This window comes from Aedes albopictus, unplaced genomic scaffold (assembly GCF_035046485.1).
Source record: "Aedes albopictus strain Foshan unplaced genomic scaffold, AalbF5 HiC_scaffold_211, whole genome shotgun sequence".
In the NCBI taxonomy this organism is placed as follows: domain Eukaryota; kingdom Metazoa; phylum Arthropoda; class Insecta; order Diptera; family Culicidae; genus Aedes; species Aedes albopictus.
Window position 1 is genome coordinate 29036 of NW_026916993.1, and position 14552 is coordinate 43587.

The 14552-nt window shown below is 42.4% G+C and overlaps 1 protein-coding gene across 1 annotated transcript; it reads right to left on the reverse strand.

Annotated features, from left to right (window-relative positions):
- Positions 1–227: 227 nt before the first annotated feature.
- LOC109424657 (protein lines) lies at positions 228–9102 on the reverse strand. The gene is made up of 2 exons (XM_062843437.1): positions 8266–9102; positions 228–2785 (listed from the first exon to the last, which is right to left on the reverse strand). Exons 1-2 carry the CDS (start codon positions 8851–8853, stop codon positions 536–538), a joined length of 2838 nt encoding a protein of 945 aa, XP_062699421.1. The 5' UTR covers positions 8854–9102; the 3' UTR covers positions 228–535.
- Between the last annotated feature and the right edge of the window lie 5450 nt (positions 9103–14552).

Below are 14552 nucleotides of genomic sequence, written 5' to 3' on the forward strand. Positions count from 1 at the left end.
GAAATACTTGTGTAAAGTGAACTTAGATATGATTCGACCATTTGAACTGACAAATAACCAACGCGGTAAGTGGACAGAGATACGAGAAAGGCGGTCAAACAGGCGACCAACAGGTTAGCAAGAACCAGGCGTTTCGAAACAAATTCCATCAAAATACTCCTTTTTTAGGGTTTAGTAAGATCTATTCAAGAAATTTAAGGAATAAAATAAAGAAAGTCAGTGCGGTATACATTACGCGAGAAAATCGTTATAATCTAGTAACAGTATGTATATGATTCTATCTACGGCTTCGAAATAATCGACACTTCTATAACTTAATGACAAAACCCCATTAGGAGCGCATAAATAAAACTTCCTCGAATCTGCTAAAGCAAGTATTGCTTTACACTCAGTATTGTATTTTTACACTTTTGCCAAAAAACCAGCGCGATTTTTTTGTACGTTTTTCGCCTTTCTAAAATAACCTTCCCATTCTTTACTTAAATATGTACACACCAATAGAAAGCGAGCACTCACCTTTTCTTCCCCCAACTATTCAGCTCAACTCGTTGCCCTCGTACAGACTTTCGCAGTTCTCGATCAGTCGCAGTATCGGCCCAATATTGTACGGGAAGATGGCGTCGGCCACCTGTCGGCTGATCTGCAACCGCAAGCTGATCAGCACCGTCATTACGTCATCCAGAATTACGTTGTTGCTGTTCGGATTGATCACGATGTTGGTGGCGGTGGCACTCCGGATGCTCTGCTGCAGCTGGATGTTGGTGTTGCTGTAATGGTTGTGCTGCGCGTACGTCAGGCAGCTCTGCGTAAACATGGACCAATTTTGGCGGATGTACTTCAGGAAGCGCAACAGGTACAACAGAAAGCAGGTCTCCGTGCTGATCAGGAGATCCAGGAACAGGTGGGTGATGTTGGGACCCAGATTGGAGAACTCGATGAAGGTGTACACCGGATCCAGGATGGCAATCAGCTCTGGGAAGGCATTGTTCCGGAACGAGATTCCGGAGGTTACGTCCAGCGTGCATACCATGGCCTCCACCAGGTAATCGTCCTGGTCGTCGAACAGGCGCATTAGCACCTTGCTGAAGTGGTTATCCGGATGAAACTCGAGCTGGATTTTCAGAAAAGTTTCTAGCTTCTTGACCACGTCCCGGATGCTGCGTTCGATCATTTGAATCTCCTGCATATCAAAGTCGCTGCTGTCCACGCTGGAATCGCTGGAGTCGCAGCGGATTTCCTTAACTATGACGGCAACGGCCTTCAGCACCAGCAGGGCCATCTTCTGAATTAAAGTACGGTCGTATCCGCAGGCATCACTCCTGCTACTTCCAGCACCACTACCACTTCCGGTTGATACATTCGGTTTTGCAACCGGAGATAACCGATTGTTATGATATCGGATGTTTTCGCCTTTGTATCCGATGAATCCAAGCGTACTGGTATAGGTCGACTTCGGCATTTTGTCCAGTATCCGGTGGTCTTTGACACAGCGGACCACATTGTGTGCCAAGCTACCCACCTCATCGGGGATGAAGTCCTGTAGCGCTAGTGTGCTTCCGTAACACAGGGCTTCGTTGAACAGCGTTAACATCTGCTTGTAGATGACCGAGCTCTTGGTAGAAAGCAGAAGCAGCTGGAAATGATCCAGCTGGGCATGGAACGGTTGCGTTTCGACCACGGACAGATTGGCCTTCACACTGATGATGCTCTCCCATAGCCGAAGGAACGTTAGGATGCAGGTTTCGGTAGCGATTGCAGTTAGGCTCTGGGGGTTCTGCGATTGCGAACCAGAGAGGGCTTTGATCATCCGACTGACCACCTCAACCAGGGCGGGCCACTTCTTGCCCAACCTGTTGACCGTTTCGCATTTGATTCGGGTTGTATCGAAACTCTCCGAATCCGTTAGGGTTTCGATATGGCAGACTTGACCACCGGAAGACGCCAGCGGATGATGGAGGATGGCGGGATGACTTAATAGACTACTGTGATGCACTGGGGCCGGATGAACCGAGGAAGTTGTCGCAGAAGACGACGTCGGGTGAGGGCTGAAAATGCTATTCGTTCCGGATTCGCTGCCATAATGCTGCGAACCATAATGTGTCGCGAAGTAATTGCTCTCCATAGGCGGTGGAGGAGCAGGTTGGTATCCCATGGAACTGGAAGGACCCGCACCGCCACTACCAGCGGCCTCCTGTCCCTGAATGAACTCATCCAACGGATGCTCCGTTTCATCCTTCCACTCTACTATCCTCTGGATAACATCCAAGCTAAAGTTGACTTTCTTAACCGCTAATATGTCCAGCTGACTGAAGTCGAACAGATTGGCCACTATCTTCTCCAGCCATCGATCGTCCAGATCGTCTTTCACTATAATTAAAAACGACGACAGTATCCTCCCAGACAGGTAATTAATAAACTTGTTATTATAATTGCATAACCCTATAATCTCATCGACGTCCATCCCGACAAACTCCGCATGCGGGTGTAGGTGCTCCATCCGTACCAGATAGTTGCACAGATTCATCACCTCGGAACAGATATGACCCTTGATGTTCTGCCTCAAGTACGTATCGAACAGCAGCTGCACATTGGACAGGAACTTCAGCAGGTACTCGAACGGCCACTCGATCATCGGCAGCCGCTGCCGATGGATCCCCCGGGCGCCGTTTCCCCCGGAGGAGCACACGTAGTACGATTGGAACGACATCAGTAGCACCTCGGTCTCCAGCCCGCACAGACACTGCTTCGCGATGGCACCCTGGAACAGGGCCTGGTAGTCGTGTACCTGGATGGAAAACGAATAAGAAAATTACTCCATCTTGTTATCATAGCTGAAAGTTGTTCTCAATCATCCGGGACAAGACAAGGTCAGTGTCAATTTGCGCAAGATTTATTATCCAAGAAATTCAACCAAATACCGTCAGTGTACCAGTAGCCGCTCGTGTTCCAATAGCCGCTCACCGTCTTGAAAATGATGTTTATTGGCATAAATTTGTATGATTGCCTTCATCCGTGTATGATTCGGCACGCATATTTTGAATATCCGTGGAAAAAAGATTGAATTTTTGCAGAGAACTTTGTTTTCTACACTCGGCTATTGGAACACGAGCGGCTACTGGTACACTGAGGGTAACTGAATTCTTTCGAGAGTTGTTTAACAAAACTCTTTCGAATATAATACAAAAATCGGTTGAAGAATATTTCTTTTCCTAAAATTCTTCTGGATCAATTGCAGGAAATAGCAATGACATTTCCACCTAATGATTTCCAAATATTCTAAAATATTAGGAGTTCAATCAGTAACTCCACATACTATATGACCGTTGAATTCCATACCAAATTTTATATTTGATCATGTTCGTACTCTGTTAGTAGTGTTAGTAGTTAGTAGTAATGTTGTTAGTTAGTAGTGTTAATAGTAATGTTGAGATTTTGAAATTCTACCTATGATTCTTTCTTCTAACCTTTCCAGAATTCTTCCTTTAAATTGATTTCCAGTTTCTCGCATTTTTTCCTTGAAATTATCAAAGATTTTTCTTTTCTGGCTTGCCCCAGTTCTTTGAAGTACATCCAGAGGTTTTTTTGCGTATTTGCTTCCATAAATAGTTCCTTCCGAGACTTTTAGCAATTTCAGGATTTTCAAGGTTTTTCCTTGGGTTTTTCACGATTTCTCTGAGCTAGAGTATACACTCCCCGAGGAGAACGTGCCTCTAGAGCCGACCTACCGATACCTGATGCACTTTCCAAACTTTCTTCCAGAGTTTCTCACTGGATTCCTCCCGGATATCTTTCTAAGTTTCTCCAGGAATTTCTCTCAGTGGTTTCGGAATAGTTTTCCAAGAGTTTCTCGAGGGATTTTTGCAGAAGTTTTTCCAGGAATTTCTTCTAGAGACAGTTTTCAGAACTTGTAGATTTCCCAAGTATTCCAGGGTTTTCCCTGTTAATAAAATTCCATGAGGATTCCCGGTTTTCCAGGTTTTTTTCAGGTAGTAGACACCCTGTATATGGTAACCGTGCCTAGGAATGAATGGTTAGGACAGTCTAATAAACCTAACCTAACCGCTTACGGAACCTGTGGGGTACCAGGGCGCCCTCCACAGTATGTTACCCTTACTGCGCTAACCGGAGCAATAGCACAGTGGATCTTGTGGTTCTCCGAGACAATCAGCTGCCCTTCTTTAGTTTCAAACTTGAGGCTAAATAAGGGCGGGATTATGAAGATGTTATTAAATAGTTTTAACTGTCACCTTATACGGTTTCGCATTATGCGATTTACACAGTTTAATCTGTGTATCCTCGCCTTTGGCGTTTTCCAATAGTTACCGATCTGGTTTTATTGCTACTGTTCTTTGTTGTGCTGTGATTGTTAAGAGTTAAATCTTGCCTAGTTTGGGTAGTGGCTACGGTTAAGATAGCTCAGATCAATCTTCAGCATAATAAACAGAAACAATCAATCTTTGTAGACTCATGCAAAATGGTACAGCCCAAGTGGCCTTAGTCCAAGAACCCTACTTTCGTAAGGGTAATTTCTATCTAGGAAACCTTGTGAACCCGGTGTTTGCCACGTTCAGTAAAAATGAAATGGCAAACTCGCGTGTCATGCCTCGAGCCTGTGTGCTTGTCAACAACGCTATCGTTGCTAAACTCGTCTCTGAATTTACTTCCTGAGATGTATGTGCTGACACAATTGATATATCCGTTGGAAACCTCAACAGGAAATACGTCTATTGTTCGGTTTATTTACCGCATGATGAACCACCCCCTACGGATGCTTTCAAACAAGTCATCGCATACTGTACTTCAAAAGGCCTTCCGCTAATTGTTGGCAGTAATGCTAATGCTCACCATATCATCTCAGAGGCTTCAGTTTGATGGAGTACTTATAAGTAGTACAGATCTTGGATTACTTAACATAGGCAACCGCCTAACCTTCATAATATCTGCTAGAGAGCTTTGTTCTAGTAGAATTAGTCACGATCTGATTAATTGGCACGTGTCGGATGAAGAATCTTCATCGGGCCATCGCTACATCTTGTTTGAACATGTGAATGTTATTTAACAAACTTTGCGTTTCAGGAATCTCCGGTCAACCAACTGGGATCTCTTTACTGATTTGGTTGCGGCCAAATTCCATGGATACTCACCATCCATTGACACTTCATGTGAGTTAGATGATGCCGTTGATACAACAACGACATTCATCATTGAAGCTCTTCAAGAAGCTTGTCCTCTGCGGTTTGTGAAAACTACAAGAGGAAACCCTTGGTGGAACTCTGATCTGGCGAAGCTCAGGAAGCAATGTAGAAAGAGTTGGAACAGACGATGTTCGGCTGGCTCGGAGGGTCGGCTCGCAAGGCCTATAAGAAAGCTCTCCGGTCTGCTGAACGATCCGGCTGGAAAAACCTTTGTACGAATGTTTCCAGTTTAAGTGAAGTCAGTCGGTTAAACAAAATCCTTGCGAAATCTAAGGATTTCCGAGTGAACGAACTTCGTTTGCCAAATGGCGATCTGACTTCCTCTGATGAGGAAGTTCTGGAATGCTTATTCAGCACACACTTCCCTGGATGTATGAATATTACATCTTCGGATGAACCTGATGTCTTTTCTTGTAGTTATGATTCTTTAGCTTCGGCTCGGAGTATTGTAACTATAAAATCGATTGAGTGGGCTCTTAAAAGCTTCGCTGCTTTCAAATCTCCTGGGACAGATGGGATTTATCCTATTTTCAGAAGGGATTTGATTATTTCAAACATGTTTTGAAAAAAAACTACTTGTTTGCAGTTTTGCTACAGCCCGCATAAACGATAACCATAAGAAGTGCTTAACCACCCATTCGGGATACAATCCGAACAGTATGCGATAAAGTTTAACCATCTACCTTACGGTTTGTGTATGGTGTTGGTTTATTAGGGAGGGTATATTCCCAAATCCTGGCGGGATATTACTGTACAATTTATTCCGAAAGTGGGTTGTACGTCGTATGAAGAAGCAAAGAGTTTCAGACCTATCAGTTTGACCTCTTTTCTTCCGAAATGCTTAGAACGCATTGTGGATCATCACATCCGTGATATTCATCTGACCAACGTGCCTCTTCATGTGAACCAACATGCCTATCAATCTGGTTAGTCCACTGTGACTCTTTTACACAAGGTTGTTTACGATATCGAGAAAGCATTCGCTCAAAAACAGTCTTGTCTGGGTGTTTTCTTAGATATCGAGGGTGCCTTTGACAACGTGCCTTTCGATGCCATATTGGAAGCCGCACGGGGTCATGGTATATCTCCAATGATTTCCAATTGGATTCACCAAATGCTCAAAAACCGACATCTCTTCGCGACATTGCGTCAAGCGGCGATTAGGAAATTGAGTGTTTGTGGATGCCCCCAAGGGGGAGTCTTATCACCACTTTTGTGGAATCTCGTAGCAGATACGCTATAGAGGCAACTCCATAATAGCGGTTCTCCTACTTATGGTTTTGCCGACGACTACCTAACATTGTTAGTCGGTATGTGCATCAGCACCCTTTTCGACCTGATGCAAAGTGCCCTTCAGGTAGTTGAGGGTTGGTGTCGCCAATATGGCCTTTCGGTAAATCCGAGTAATACATCGATTGTTCTTTTTACGGAAAGGCGAAACCGTAATGGCGTTCGACCTTTGCGTCTCTTTGATTCTGAAATCGATGTGACTGAACAGGTAAAGTACGTTGGAGTTATTTTTGACACCTCACATTGACTTCAGAATCAAGAAAGCTTGTATGGCCTTCGGGCAATTCCGGCGTACCTTTGGTATAACTTGGGGTCTAAAGCCCAGGTATATCAAATGGATTTACACAACTGTTGTTCGACCAATATTGGCTTATGGATGTCTTGAGTGGTAGCAGAAGGGCGAAGTGAGAACAATCCAATCAAAATTAGGCCATCTCCAAAGGATGTGCCTAATGGCGATGTCTGGATCGTTCTCTTTAACTCCCACGGCAGCGCTCGAAGTTCTCTTTGATGTTGCCCCACTACACATTCATCTCAAACAAGAAGCACTTTCTTGCACTTACCGTCTACTACCCGAGTACCCGGGTCTACTAGAGAAAACTCCTGTGAGCCGCACATCAACACACAGTCGTTGTTTCCACTTTTGGTGAATTGGGACAAAATTGTCCTTGCTTCAAGTGATCTTACAATTGCATGTAATTTTCCATATAGGACATTTTCCACGAAATTCCCTACCCGGGAAGAGTGGATATCTGGATACCTAGAAAGAAGTATTTCAGACGGCATCGTACACTGATGGCTCCCTTCTCGAAGGTCAAGCAGGTGCTGGTGGTTATTCTCGTGAGCTACGGCTGTATCAGTCTTACTCACGGTAGACACTGCACCGTTTTTCAGGCCGAAATCTTTGCTCTTATGTGCGGAGTGTAATCGACACTTCAGCAGCACGTAATGGGCAAAGTAATATGCTTCTGTTCAGATAGCCAGGCTACTACTAAAGCACTTGCTTCGGCCAACTCTAGGTCGAAGTTAGTTATCGCTGGTCGAACTCAAATCGAGGAGCTGAATTCAGCAAACGATGTTCACCTTGTATCCATGGAAATGATTTGGCTGATGAGTTAGCTCGCACCGGAACATCACATGACTTCATTGGTTCTGAGCCAGCTATTCCGGTATAGAAGTGTTGGGTAAAGCTTCAGATTCATACCTGGGCTGCCACTCAGCACAAACAATACTGGAATAGTTTGGAGTCATGTTGCCAAACAAAATTGTTTATTACTGAGCCATCTCTACGGGTGGCGAAGTATCTAACTAATCTGTCTAAGCAGAATTGCAGCATGCTGGTCGAAGCATTGACTGGCCACTGCCGACTCAGCTATTACATGGCGAATATTCAGCAAGCTGATTCATTTGTATGTGATAGCTGTGAATTATGGAACTTGGTATCATTTAATATGTAACTGTCCAGTTTTTGCGCAACTGCGTTTCAGGGTGCTCAGTAAACGCTTATTAAATGAAACTGACTTCAGAAACCTGAATCTTCAGGATGTTCTGTTGTTCTTAACCCGCTGTGGTAAAAGGCTACACTGCCCCCATTCGCCACAACAGTCCCATGTGGATAGGAAACCCAGTAACATGGGACTGTTATGCGAATAAGGGCAGTAGAGGCTCTCTTTACGCTTTATGCGTTATTCCAAAATAACTTTGTTGTTCGCAATTTGAAAAAAAAAATGCCATTAAGTCAAAATATAACCTAAAATTGTATGTTAGAAATAACACCCACCTGTTTGAGCAGGACATCTTCTTCCGTCCCAACGCCGCTGCTGGCACTGCTACTACTGCTACCGTTGCTGACGTCCAGAATCTTGGGAGCCAAACCCCGATCAATAGATGACGTCGATGATGAAGCCGAGGGTGACGATGACGAAGATGCCGTAGGAGGTGACGACGACAGCGACGTGGAGCTGGAGCAAGCCGAAGCAACAAGCGACGAACCGTTCGACGAATTCCCACTGGAACTGGCCGCACAGTTAACCAAACTGGCCACGGTCAGCGCAGAAGCGACACTACTACTGCTGCAACTGTCCACGACATCCGTTTCCTGCTCGATCCGCTGACGCTTGATAACCGGCTGGCCATTGTTGATTCGATTGGATGATGAAGCTGATGATGAAGACGACGACGACGACGATGTGGTGGAGGGTGTTGACATTATGGCCACATCGGTGACGACGACGTTCGAAGACGTACTGGACCCACTGCCACTATCGGTTACGAGTGGTACCGACGACGCCGGAGGTGGTCCAGGTGGTGGTGGTGGTAGCAAGGGCCCAAGACCCTTTTTCGGTTCCTTCTCGTTCTGGAGAACCATGGAATGTTGCTTTGTGATGTGGAATGATGAGTACACTCTGCGCGGGAGAGTGCTGACGCTGTTGAATTTGATTCTCAGTCACACGTTAGCATACGCCTTGTGTGTCGGTGAAGTATTGCTGTCGTGTCATGATGCATTGTTGAAGCCTGTAATTGAAAGTTGGGATAAGAAGAAAATTAATGTTGGTCCACTTCTAGTATGTATTGAAATATGCAAGAGCAAGTTGTCGCAAGACTGCATAAAAATCAATTCAATGAAAGAAAACGCTACCACGGTCGACATCTATCTATGGTTCGAAGGAACTCCTGGAAAAATCCCAGAAGAAACTCCTCCTAGAAAGCACTTATGGAAGTATCTCAGGAGGAACTTCTAGAGGAATACCCGATAGAATTCCTGAAGCAATCTCTGAAGAAACTTCCGTTCGAATACCTGAAGGAATTATGGAGAAATCCTAGGAGGAACTGCTGGAGAAATACCAGAAGGAATTCCTGGAAAAATAAAGCCTGTATCGGCAATAATCTGGACACAGACATACGGCTTTAATTTTGCAAAAGATCTAAATAATAGAAACATTACCGTTTCTATTATTTAGATCTTTTGCAAAGATTCGTGGGTTGTGTTTAACGACTCTATACAAAACGCGAAATCTCTCAAGAACTAATTCCATAAAAGTTTCGGCCTTCCGAACCCAACATTCCACAGAAGAACCCAATCATCGCAGTTCCAGTTTCATAGCACTGTGAGTGAGTCTGCTCAGATTTGCGCCTACCTTAATTCTGCTCCCTCACCCCACCTCTAATCCACTCCCGATAATTTATGCTTCATCCCGATCATATATCAAACCAACATAATCACTACCAAGCCGCAGCAATATTGTACCACACGCAACGCAACGGAGACGTTTGCATCGACCGAGGTGCTGAGCCGATCGCCGCCGCCACCGTAGCGCTTTGCAGGTAGACACACCACGTTGATCAAGTCCTTCTTTCATCTTTATTTCTTCCAAGTGCGCCCCATTCAAGAGACGTCGTCGTCGACGACGGTTTTCTCGGTTTAGCGCAGCATGCAAGCCTCTTGTCTTGTTGGCTCATCTTCCTCCCTATTCTTACCGGAAGCTATCAAAATTCCTTCCCTTCCTCTTTGGTCTACTCTTTCATTTATATATATTTTTTTTTGAGAATTCGTGAAGAACACGAATGAACGAGTCTACCGGCCCGGAGGGCACGTCTCTGGCGAGCCGAGAGACTTTTTTTTCTGGGATTCAGCGAACGAAACATATTTGTTGAGCTTGGAATTTAGGTGGGATTTGATTATTTTGTGATCAAAATAAAATGATTTCCATTATTTTCATATATTCTGATGGGGCAAAAATTACTGTAGTCTAGATATGCACTAACTACCTGGAGAAATAAAAGAACAGTTTGAAACAACAAAAACGTTTGTTGATTCACAATCCTATGAGCTAGTAGTTTTAATCAGAGCGTTAATTATTAATCATAAATTTGAACATGATTAACGATTAATGATTAATTAAGATTTATCAAAAATTAATCATCATAATCACAGAAAATTCTCATAATTAACCTTAACACCCAAAACAGCCAACATCGAATTTTACAATTGACAAATTCATAACTCTGTTGAATTTCAACCAATCTTGATGAAATTTTGAGACACGATTCAGTTTTTTTATTGAAGTTTTGATGTTGATTTCCGTATTTCCTTGGGAATTAACAGCTTTATGACATTTGGGGTAATCATATTAAAACATTCGTTTTCTCTATGAAACTATTTGAAACATTGTGAATAATGGAATACTTATCGAAACTGGTTCTAACAGTAAATTTTCTGAATGTCTGGAGTTCCTCCGGATGTTCCTAGGTCCTCTGGAATGTACCCGGGGGAATCTGAGCAAGGGGACGTTTACATTTTTATCTCAAAATATATCATACGGCAGCTTTTTCTTCATGGCCATTGATCATTGGTTATTTTAATCGTTTCCGGATCCATCGGGATGACCTGATGGAACCTGTAGTAGGAGACAACTGCATATTTACTCCTAAACATATCGTGCGGCAGCTCTTTCTCCAGGATTTTTCATTAATAGGATTCCTATAACCATGAAAAGAGTCATTGATTATTTTGGCCGCTTCCGGAACATCCGGGGTGCCCTGGAGGAACCTGCAGAGGAATACATTTGCATTGGCCGTTTTGGTCCGATCCGGAACCTCCGGTTTGGAACCAAAACCTGGCGGCAGAGCTTGGAATTTTATCGCGAGTCACTGAGTGGTGTAAGTATCATAATCACTTGCAAAGGGTTAGGGGTAGGCGGGGCAATATGGACACCCGGGGCGGAATGGACACCCTCAATATTTTGAAATATGCAAACTTTTTTGAACTTTCAATGAATGGAGAATATAGTCCATTTGTCTAAAACGTAGTTTCAGGAAAGAAACATTCGAAATTAAAATTATACTTGATTTTACACGAAAAAGTTGCGTCCTCCGTTTTTTGTACATGGAAATTATAATTTTCACACCATCTAAAATAAGATTTAGTCATTAATTTATTGCAGGTCGATTAAAACCTGATATTTCTAGAACACATGTAAGTAGTTTTGCTATATCTACATGCTTAGCATGTTTATATTTTCTTCTTTATTATATCAAAAATCAAGTTTGGAAATATCTTCTGCTGCCGGGGCAAAATGGACACTCACCTTTTTGAAAGAAGCGGCAAGGGAAAAATATAACCTAAATCACAAACCAACCAAATTCTTCGATTTCAGTATATTTTCGGTTAAATGTTCACTATAGTAGACATAGGGTGAAACAAATTGGTCAAAAAACGACAGAAGTGGAAAATAGTTGTTCTAGGCACAGCTGTACATGCCGACAAAAACGAAGCTTTATCCAAAACAGCCTGAATTTAAATTAACTGAACAAAAATGAACTACTTCGGCGTATTATTCATCCATAATAGTTGTTTTGTAATGAAATGACTTTATAGGTGTAAATAATGTACGAAATTCGTAAAAGTCTCATGGTGTCCATATTGCCCCATGGGGGTGTCCATTCTGCCCTGTATGGTTGAAGACGGTCATGAAAAACTAACATTTTTCAAAACATTTTTTGAAGTGGATAAATCGTTTTTCTTCGTGAGCATTCTTATGCAATAGATGCTAAATAGACTTTAAAAGGATACATCTATCAGAAAACTAAACTTTTTTGACATCTTGCCAGGTAAAGTTGGCAAAAACCTTAGGGTGTCCATTAGGCTGCGGCTTATTTTTCAAAAGTTGTTGAAACCTGGAATTCGATAGCTCTTTTGGATTCAAATGACACAAAAAGAGAAACCTCTGAGTTTAAGCCAAAAATATTGAGGTTTAGAGGTCGCGCAATCGCTTCAAAGTCGAATTTTCGAGTAATAAAAAGGTGTTTTCACTTCAAGCTTTCTCAATTTTCAATCGATTTTCAATCTTTTTTCATGAATTTCTCACAAATTAAATTTTGAATAAACTCGTAGAACATCATTTTTTTTCCAAAGTCACGCAAAATATGAGTTTTTGAAGATTTAATTCATTTTGTCTTCTTTTTACAAAAAAATTTAACTTTCGAGTCCTATAACTCTCAAAAAACTCTACAAAAGCAAAATTTAAATTGGTCAAACGGTTAAAAAGTTATAGGACTCTAAAGTTAATTTTTTTTGTAAAAAGAAAAAAAAATGAATTAAATCTTCAAAAACTCATATTTTGCGTGACTTTGGAAAAAAATGATGTTCTAAGAGTTTATTCAAAATTTAATTTGTGAGAAATTCATAAAAAAAATTTTGAAAATCGGTTGAAAATTGAGAAAGTTATGGCACTTGAAGTGAAAACGCCTTTTTATTACTCGAAAATTCGACTTTGAAGCGATTGCGCGACTTCTAAATCTCAATATTTTTGGCTTAAACTCAGAGGTTTCTCTTTTTGTGTCATTTGAATCCAAAAGAGCTTACGAATTCCAGGTTTCAACAACTTTTGAAAAATAAGCCGCAGCCTAGTGTCCATTAGGGTGGCTCACACTTATATGAAAAGCAAAAATTTCGAAAAATGCCAAGTCTTACTTCCTAAATCAGTTCTTTTGGACTCCCAGAGCCAGAAGCTACGTTCAAAATTTGAGCAAAATCGGTTAAGCCTAAGGGGGCGCTCAAAACGCTTGAAGTTTGTATGGGGAAACTTGGCCAAATGTATGCAGAAATTTTAAGTTTTCGAATTTTGCCGCTAGGTGCCGTTGTAAGCGTTTAATAATCAAACCCTTTTGTATTATTGTAGGTGACTATATGCCAAACAACTGTTTCGAAGACCGCGAAGTGATCCGACGGCTGTGAAAACAGTTATACCCTAGGCAAAGTGAGGCAAAGTATTGAGTTTTCATTATTGATATTATTCCTTTACATGTATTGGAAAAACAAAAATAAAGTTTATTCTCACTTTAACTAGGGTATAACTTTTTTCACAGGCGTTGGATCGCTTTGCGGTCTTCTACAAAGTTGTTTGGCATATAGTCACCTACAATAATACCAAAGGGTTTGATTATTGTACGCTTACAGCGTCACCTAGCGGCAAAATTCGAAAACTTAACATTTCTGCATACATTTGGCCAAGTTTTTCCATACAAACTTCAAGCGTTTTGAGCGCCCCCTTAGGCTCAATCGATTTTGCTCAAATTTTGAACGTAGCTTCTGGAAGTTCAAAATAACTGATTTAGGAGGTAAGACTAGAAGAAGACGGCAAAATTCGAAAACTTAACATTTCTGCATACATTTGGCCAAGTTTTTCCATACAAACTTCAAGCGTTTTGAGCGCCCCCTTAGGCTCAATCGATTTTGCTCAAATTTTGAACGTAGCTTCTGGAAGTTCAAAATAACTGATTTAGGAGGTAAGACTAGGCATTTCTCGAAATGTTTGTTTTTCATATTAGTGTGGGCCACCCTAGTGTTCACTTTGCTCCAAAGTTCAGACTGAGAAGAGTTTATGCTTTCCAGGAAATTGTAGCACCGATTGGGCAGCAAACAACCCTAGGGAATATTGAGACACCGAATCCGGTGGGAGCTTTGATCGTAGGCTATGGTCCTCCAGAAAATAGGGGATTGGTGTCCGGCGCTACCAGCCAGCCATAAAAAAAAATCGTAACGCGTCACAAATCCACAACAGAATAATACGAGCCGTAACCAACGGCAACGATCCCAGCGAACAAAAAGGACCTTTGATTATGTACAAACTTGGTATGAGGAACTGCCGATCTCTCAACTTTATTGGGAACAGCCGCATACTCACCGATGTACTAAGGGATCGCGGCTTTGATATCGTAACGCTGCAGGAAGTGTGTCGGACAAGATCCATGGTGCGAACGTTTAGAGATAATCATACCATCTACCAGAGCTGCGACAACACACGCAAGCTGGAAACAGCTTTTATCGTGATGGGTGATATTCAGAGGCGCGTGATCGGTTGGTAGTCGTTCTACGAAAGAATGTGCAGGTTGAGGATCAACGGTCGAGTCTTCAACTTCAGCATAATAAACGTGCACAGCAAACACTCCGCAAGCACTTATGATGACAAGGACACATTCTGCGAACAACTCAAACGCGAGTACGACCGTTGCCCGAGCCACAACGTCAAGATCGTCACAGGAGACCTAAAGCCCTTAAGGCTCAGG